The sequence below is a fragment of the Semicossyphus pulcher genome, unplaced genomic scaffold (genome assembly GCF_022749685.1).
Source record: "Semicossyphus pulcher isolate SPU_LCO1_2020_fin unplaced genomic scaffold, fSemPul1.0.p SCAF_2, whole genome shotgun sequence".
NCBI lineage: Eukaryota > Metazoa > Chordata > Actinopteri > Labriformes > Labridae > Semicossyphus > Semicossyphus pulcher.
Window position 1 is genome coordinate 13,179,535 of NW_027211693.1, and position 9,185 is coordinate 13,188,719.

Sequence of the window (9,185 nt, forward strand, 5' to 3'; positions counted from 1 at the left end):
TATTTAAGTTGACCTTAAGTTTTAGGTCTTTCTGTAATTCGTTCCATGTAAAGAGAGCAGCAAACTAAAACACCTTTTTCCCCCGTTCAGTTCTGACCTTTGAGACAGACAGTAAGAATAGGTTGTAAGTTTGTCTGTCTGTTGTAGGTTAGATGGTAGGAGGGAAGCATACCTAAAAATAGACTTGTAAATTAGAATAGGTCAGTGTTTTAGTCTACGTGTGGACGAGGCAGACCCATCCAACACGTGCAAACAGCAAACCGTGATAAATGAGGGCTTTGACATTAGTGATGTCAATGCTCCATAATGCACAGTGTCCAGAGCATGTAAGGTTTGAGAGGAGGTGTGCATGTATAAAACATCACCACAGTCCAGCACAGACGTTTTAGATTCAAAAGAAAGGCAGGATTTAATTCTAAAAAAAAACAGTTAACAGTTTAAGTTTTAGTCTTTGTTTTTAATGTTTGACAAAATTACAATGCCTGTCTGTTTCAGGGAACCACTTGGCCTTTTGTTAATAAAACTTTCTGTAGTATTTGTAACCTTTCCCTTTGGGGATCAATAAAGTTATTGTTATTGTTAGTTTTTTAAAGATGTATGTTTCATTGACTGGGTTTGGGCTGAGTGCCACGTACAGGGGAGAGAAAACAAAATGAGAGAAACGTGCTGTTTAAGTTTTTTCCACAGTATTTATTGATATAAACAGGCCTACAAAATGACACCAACCACTTATAACGGTAACAAACAAAACCACAACCTTATCCTTTAAAGGCGTCTTCATAGGGAGTGGACAAAGGAAATCACCTGCAGTTTTTATAGTGGTGAAATTAAATATTTTCTCAAGCAAATTATTCAAACTTTAGTCTGTTTGTCAGACAAAAAATGTCACCTTGAAAGTGATAAATGTATCAATAGTCACTAGTTGCAGTCCTACTTCGGTACTCTGAACTGTAAAAACCTGTCAGAGAGATTAATCTGTCTTCTGCAAACATCCCAAGCCGAGTTTGTCTTCCTGAAGCTGCAGCTGCCTTCAATGACACCCACTTCACCGTCTGAAAAGAAAAGACTCGTAATATCCCAAGAATTTCTAAATGGTCCTTGAAGTTTTCATAACTACATCTGCTTGAATGTCCGAAAGTGCTGTTTTACAGCACGTGACATGAAACCAGTGAAAGGGCTCGGCTGCTTTTGAAGGACGTCTTTATTTAGGCGTGAGCTGAGGCCTGCAGAGGAGACCTGAGCCCTGCAGACCCGAGGAGCCTTTCATGATGTGCTTGAGCTGCTCGCTTTATCTGTTGCGTGCCGGAGAGGGCGGATGGAAGCTCGTTTGTCAGCACAGCAGAGGCGAAAATAAACTATTAATCATGTCTGCGCTATCTACACACATTAATTGGAGTGTATCCCCCCACTTCTGCTCCTGCGTGTGCGTTAATGCAGCCACACTGAGGTGTTTTGAATCGCTTCCAGCAGACGCAGGAACCTCTCCCTGCTCGTCTCTTTACTCTATGAAGTGTTCAGTCCCAAGGGCTCCTCAATTTAGTGCCCCGTCGCATGCAAGGACAATTTTTCTTTTAGAAGAGGGTTCAATTGTAACTTAAGCGACCAAACGCGTTCTTAAAGCTGGCAGTAACCCCCCCTTTATTCCCTTTCCTTCCACTTTCCAACGTTGAGGTTGATTAAGGGTGCTCTCATGGCTGATCTGATATATGGTGAGAAATCTAGAGGGCATTTTGGGAGCATTTGCTGCAAATGCGTCTTGGCAGCGCCCTCTCATGTGTTGCTCCATCTGAACACAATTTGGCAGCTCTTCTCGCATGTTTAGGTGGGTGTACGGGGGTGTATGGCGTGCTGCGAGCCTCCTTCTCCATACCAGCACGCAAGAAAAAAAAAATCTCAAACCTGTCATAAACACACCCGGGAGAGGAGGGGAAACAGAGACGTTAGCCCGGCCACTGGCATGTTGCTGCATCAGGCGAGATTTAAGCTTAAAACACGAGATTAATGTAACAAGAAGAGGCAGGGGAAAAAGGGGGTTGGGGGCGGCTGGTGGGTGGAGGTAAACGTAATAGTCTTATATGCCATTAAAGTTTATTTCTTTACTGGAAGGGTGGTGGTGTTAAACTGGAGGAGCGCAGACAAAGAGTCTGGGGGTATTAAGGAATCATGTCGTTGTAGATCTAGAAAAAACAGACCAAATATACCTTTTCCCGGCAGAGCTATTAGGAAGTGAACGTCTCATCTTTCCTTTTTCCAGGACAGCAGGTTCTGCGTCTTCACCAGCAGAGGGAGCCCTCCTGCACACAGAGAGAGAACCAGCTTCTGCTGAATGAGAGGGAAAAACAGACATACTGTACAAGGAGGTAAAGAAACAGTCAAGTGTACTTTTTGTGTTTATTTTTCTTCTTTTCTTTTTTTAATCCTCAACTATTTTTTTGTAAACAATTTATCGGTTGAGTCAGTGATCAAGCCCAAACACCAATAATCACTGATTTCAGCAGCCTAAATGTGAGCAGTTTTGTTCTGTATCAATGTTTTGCATTACAAACTAAGTAGCACTTAATAACTCGAATTGACAACATAATCCATAAGAAAATAATCATTAATTGTAACCTTACTGATTTTTTATCTTTCCATTCAATTATATTATACATGAGCTGCAAGATATACATATCTTTAATTGTTTTAAGACATTTACTGCTGTAAAAATCAACACACAGAAAAGGGCCAGAAAAGAGAAGAAAGAAAATTATTTTTCATATTAATTTTACTTGTCATATCACTCTAAATTATTATTTTATCTCCATCCATGATGGACACAATAGCCGAGATAAATACTCCTTCTTTCTTTCCTTGAGTATTTCTGTTTTATGCTTTATAATTTGACTGATGGAGTTACCTACTATATTAGGATTCAGATTATTTTACATTTAAAAACATAGGATTAGAAACACCAGGTAGCATCAGTGTACACCTCCTCTTAAATCAGCATCTCTCTCTGCGTGTCATGGACAGCCCAATCCAGATCTGACCCTCATTGAAAACCTGCTGAATGTGATCAAGAGGAGGATGGATGGTCACATCGAACAATGTGACAGACTGCTGGAGAGCGTGCCAAGACTGATAAACGCTGTAATCCAGGTTAACCAGGTGATTCCACCAAATATTGATTAGTGAACTCGGTTAAACCATGAGTATTCTGTTGTTTAAACATGAACATGAACTTGTTTCTTTTTGTAATCGAGGTCTGAAAAACATCTTTTTTGCATCTTTTTGTGATCTTAACCAGTCGTCATTTTCTGCAAATAAAAGACCTAAATGAGAATATTTGATTTGACAGTGTAGGGAGAAATGTTGTTTACAATAAAACAAAAGATCATTTTACACAAAGAAAAACTTATAAAGAGAAGATCCAGAGAAAAACACATTATTGCTTTGGGCTCTTTTTTTCCCCGGAGCTGTTTATTTAACTACCAACAACATAACATTAAGGACGTCTATCCTTTGTCTGTAATAAAGACCCAATCCTGTAACATGACACTGACAGGAGCTACAGTACTCTGAATAAGTACCTTTATTACAATCAAATCTATTTTGTTGCTAATTCTAATCTATTTTTTGTGTTTTATGTATAATTTTGATATGGAATAGATTATTTTTATATTGTAATTTATAGGGTTGCTATTATTTAGCTTTGATTATTAGTCTTAGATTTAGAGCATTACATCTCTGACGTGCTCGTTTCTTCATCCCATAATATGATTTAATGACTTTTTCTCCCCTGTAAATGGACTGACAGACTGCTGATATATACATGCCACTAAACCTTACATTTCAATGCACTATTTATTTAATTATACTTATTTTAATTACAGAACTAAATCCCACTAAACATGCAAAAGGTTGTGTGCATGATGTCTTTTAATTTTCCTTATTCTGAGTTGTTTCCTGTGAGACACAGATTCAGTTAGATGCATTTCAGTATTAAAATAGATCATATTTGAATAAACGCTCAGTGGATCAACACGACTGTCCTCCCAGTGAGAACCACAACAAAGCGGCTGTGTGTGAACGCCCCTGCAGTTGTCTGAATGAAAGCCACGCTGCCTGTTTACATTTCCTGCCACTTCCAGCTACTTACTGCTTATTACTCTTCCTCACAGTGTGGTTACCAAAACACAGAGTCACCCGCCGAGTTCTGCTCCACATCACGTTGATGGGCACACACTGACTCACCCTGTTGGAGCACTGGCAGACTCTTTTATTTATTTTCCATTTTTCCCAGGCTCTATTTGCGGGCCGGCTCGGCTGGTCTTAAGGACAAAAGACAACAGTGTGGTATGAAAGAAAAATGCACGAAGGACAAAGAGAAAATACTTGTACAATACAAGAGGGGTAAAAAACACTGTGTGATGTAGCACTTGTGTATTGGCCTTGGGTGGAATGAGTATTTTGTGAAAGAACAAGGGCCAGGGTGTGTGAAAATATCCAGACGTGTCAGTGGTTTGTGCTTTCCCCTTTCCCAGTTGTGTTTGCATTGCCTGCGGTGATTCGGGCTTTAATACCACAAGGTCACATCCGGCTCTGAGACAATGCTGCATGATTTAATTCAGCTCATTTTCACAGAAGAAGAAGACGCAGTTACACCAAGATAAACACATTTACACAAGTTTTTTCAGCTAAAACTGAACAAATGAACTCTTTTGTAAAGTATTCTTCTCTAAAGTTAAGTTTCCTCCTTTTTTCCACAGAGTGAAGTTGAGTGGGATTTCTGCTCTGACCCAAGATGTCAAAAAGTCAAGATGAGGAGGTATTTTCAGCGGCCACTAGATGGTATAATGTATGCATGCAACATGCGTGCACAGGGTGACAGCAGCAGCAGCAGCACTAGATGAGGTACAGATGAATATATATGAACTTTATTTTCTTTATTGTTCTCATGATGTAGACGGGATGAAGCGGTATATAAAATAGTTTATTTATTTAAACTCAGCGTTTGTCCAGTTCATAATTGTTACTGATTATGTGAAATGGCAGAAGACAAAGTCGTTTATTTTGCGGATCAATATTTAACACTTTCATCCGCCTTTCTTTCATTTAGCCTCTTAAAATTGAGCTGCGCGCGCTCAGGCTGTGAGTTTATTTTCAGACGGTTCAAGGTCAGAAAAAAAAGATGAAAATCCCAAAAGACCAACGCTAACTAGGAAGAGCAAAAAACACAAAAGAAAAATGTCATTTTATTCGCTCATCAGCGTCAGCATTCATCATCTTGTCTGACGGCGCTCGAGCTTTTCATTATCATTCAATTGAATTACGTAATAATTATTATTATGAGCTGTGACGTTTATAGTTGGAAAATTCACGTAGCGAACAGGTTATTGTAATAATGAGGTAATAGTTATTATTCTTGTTATAATTATAGTCATTATAATTATTATTATTTTACCTTTTATTTATGACACTGTTAATTAATTATTAACGCTTCATTTTACTATAATGCACCTTTATGGGTGCATTACTTGAGTCATCAGGCCAAATAAAATAATGTTATTCATATATTATAAAAAGGCAAATCTATTTAATTTTATACTTATTTCATAACATTAACAATCTGATGGATTTAAGCCAATTAATTAAACAAGTCAGATAAAACAGAAGGAAAACTCCAGTTATAAGGGGAAAAAATAAAACGTTATTATTCAGCAGGATATCATATAAAGATGTGTGTGCGTCAACGCCTCTTCATTCTTTATCCATAGTTTAAGAGTTATCCATTAGTGCTAAATAAGAGCTGCCAAACCTCAGCTTAATGAAATATCTCCCCTCGCGCGTTGAGCCGAGTTTAACCTCCTTGTTTATGTTATTTGCTCGTATAAAAACGTGAACAAAGCGTTTCAGTTTTTATCGGCTGGTGAATGAAATCAGCAGAGAAGCTGTGAGGTCTGCTCTGTGACCGGGAGACGTGAAAACGGCAGAGGTCACGATCCAGATCTGCAGACAGATGTTCGTCCACTTAAACCCTGAGACACAGCTGGCTCCAGACTTCTAACTTGATAAGAAAGAATCCTCATAATGCGCACGGCCGAATGCATTATAAAGCTTTTGTTTAGAAATGTATAAACAGAGGAGAAACATGAGGTAGAAGAAAAGAAAAAAATATTTCATTTTACGCTGCCAAAAATGGCAGGTTTGAGAATATTTCTCATAAAGAAATCCACTTTTTAACGTGAGATAAATTCCGGTTTTCATGTGTCACTCATTTCAATGATTATTCAGAAAAGACGTCAGTGTTTCTTGGAGGGTTCACAAGCTGACTTGCACTTAAACAAAAACATAAATGCTCTGCTATCACGCATCTCTCGTTTAATCAAACATCTACACTACAAATAGTCAAACTAGGCGAAGTTACCTGCTTTGAGTTAACTCATATTTATTCAGTGCAATAATTAGTTTTGCGCACAGGCTGAGGCCTACCTGTTCATGGCGACCAATGATGCATGCTGCCGAGGATTTGAGAAAAATACAGCATTTTGATGACTTCACAAAACAAAGTAAATCAGTAACAACGTGACAAAAGTCGTTCGGTGCCCACAATGTTGCCAAAGAGGAAAAAATCCGCCACATTACGCACCGAACTCCAGACAGACCTGTTTGGTTGATAAAGGGTTAAACTATAAAAGGATGATCTTACAAATTTATTGTCTTGGTGCTGCATTCATGTCTTACGGGGAGAATGGGAAACACGACTTTCCTCGGGTGTTTTTCAACTGCAGAACAAAAAAAAACACTTTTGAGCTCTTAGACTTTTACGCACGCGACTTTGCGTTTTCTGCCTGCACGAATTCTGAACATTACCAAGACAAACTGCTCCACATTTTACTGTATTAATTATAAATAAAACATCAAAATCAGTAAGCAATTTTGCCATCACAAGCCACACAGAGATGCAGTTTGCTCCCCTGAGTTTTAATGAAGTTTCAGTTTAAATACATTTGTGTGGTTGCAACCTGCATCAGTTTAGTCTCCTGTGAAAAACTTCCACCAAACTTTTTCTTGAACTTTTTCCCACCCGATTGAAAGCAGCATGACGTCGCGTACAGTGGCCAATCGTGAAACAGCTTTCCTCCTCTCCGGGCCAATAGGAGTCGACGAAGAGTGCCTGTCAGTCACAGGTGAGGGTGGATGGTTAAAAAAATAGGGTGAAAAGGGCCGGAGTGTGAAGAGAGCCCGAGCTGATGGCAGAGCTATGCGGAGGAGAAGCATCGCTCCTGCGGATGTAGCAGAAACTTTCCACGGCTTCTCCCGCGGGGATGTGAGCAGGAAACCAACACTGGAGGGAAAGAAGCAGCACTCCACGGAGGGAGACGCCTAAAATGTGGATGAACTGACATTTACTCCACTTTCCGGGACGGTTAATTACTTAACTTCAAGAATCGAGCGCAAACTTGTCGGTTTTGAAAATGGCCGTTCGTGGCAACTCACTGATGCCTTTCTCAATCCAAGCCATCCTGAACAAAAAGGACGACAGCCGACACTTGCCAGATTTGGACATGTGCTTCTCCAAGACTGCGTGCTGGAAAATATTTGGGGAGATGAACGGAGGGTCTCGCAGAGCTGATGGGGAGGCTTGTGAGCCTACGGACCAGAAAAGCTACGACTCGGACTCGGGACTCAGCGATGACAACGACAGCAAGACTCCGGTCGCGTGCAAGTCGGAGAAAGACGTGGACCCTGCGTCGGATGTTTTGGAGGAAAGTTTGCAGGAGGAGACGGATCATGAGTCTGCAGCTGCGGAGAACGCGAAGAGTGACAGTGAGCCCAATAATGCTACGGGTGAGTAAGGCAGAAAGACTAACATGCAACTGTACACTAAACAGAATATAAAGTGCTGCTCTCTGATTTCATTAAAGCCATAGCAACGTTTTACATTTAAATCAGACAACCCGAGCATAAAACTAAATCAGTAGTGAAGTTTAATACTTACACAATTCTGCAGAATCATAACGACTGCTCTGATTGTGTTATTGTATGATATCAGGCCTGTTTGTAAACCCTCTCGCCTCCTGCTAACTTTTACGCACAGGTTGTTCTAGTTTTACGCACGATAATTTATGGATACTCTGGCTCAAACTTTGTCAATAAAGCCTTTTGCATTTATTTGGGTACGAGGGACTTTGTGTTCAATTATTCTGCTTTGCCACGATTTTAAGTTGGCCAAAAGCTCTGGAACGAAGATGGTAATTTACGTATATTTTAAGGAATAAAACTCTAAATCGTTCTGGAAAAAACATCTGCACACCAGTTGTGTTTATGCCTGATTGAAAACTTGGATCAGACTTGCATTAAATAACTGTATGACAGTTTATTGCCTACACAGAAAATGTAAACAACCTTTAGTATAACTTTTGTTTGAATTTGTATGTTTTTTTTTATCCAAAGTTCAGTCATTGCACACGTGGCTCCAGTTGTGTTAAAATAACAAACAAGTACAGGAATTGACTTGCATGTTGCATTTGTGTGTCTCCCTCTCCCAGACTCCAGCACCCTTGACGAGAAGAGTCTAGACCAGCCTAAACAGCGGAAAAAGCGCTCCAGGGCCGCCTTCTCTCACGCGCAGGTCTTCGAGCTGGAGCGTCGCTTCAACCACCAGCGGTACCTGTCTGGGCCGGAACGCGCAGACCTGGCCGCCTCCCTGAAGCTCACAGAGACCCAGGTCAAGATCTGGTTCCAGAACCGCAGATACAAGACGAAGCGCCGCCAGATGGCCGCAGATCTCATGGCGTCGACCCCGGCAGCCAAGAAGGTGGCGGTGAAAGTTTTGGTGCGGGACGACCAGAGACAGTACGGCCCGGGAGAGATCCTGCGGCCTCCGCTGCTCTCTCTGCAGCCGTCCTACTATTACCCGTACGCGTACTGCCTGCCTGCATGGACACTCTCTGCGTGTGCGGGGAACCAATGAGAACTCCGTGACTATATTTATTCATTTTTGTTTTATTATTTCGCTCCCAGGAAATCAAACTAACTTTATTTTGTTTCTGACAAGAGGAGGAGCGTCTCTGATTGAACTGCCTCATCGTGTTGTCCAGGACAAACCAGGGGGTTCCCACACATCTTAAGACGACATTTCTCATTAATATGCAATAAAATCACAATTTATTTGAGCGGGGAACACTGGACTTCCTCTTAAA

The 9,185-nt window shown here is 40.7% G+C and overlaps 1 protein-coding gene across 1 annotated transcript; it reads left to right on the forward strand.

Annotated features, from left to right (window-relative positions):
• The first annotated feature begins 7,240 nt into the window (after window positions 1-7,240).
• Window positions 7,241-8,956, forward strand: nkx3-2 (NK3 homeobox 2). The gene is made up of 2 exons (XM_069670496.1): window positions 7,241-7,830; window positions 8,532-8,956. The coding sequence occupies exons 1-2, from the start codon at window positions 7,458-7,460 to the stop codon at window positions 8,954-8,956; spliced, it is 798 nt and encodes a 265-aa protein (XP_069526597.1). The 5' UTR covers window positions 7,241-7,457.
• Window positions 8,957-9,185: the final 229 nt, after the last annotated feature.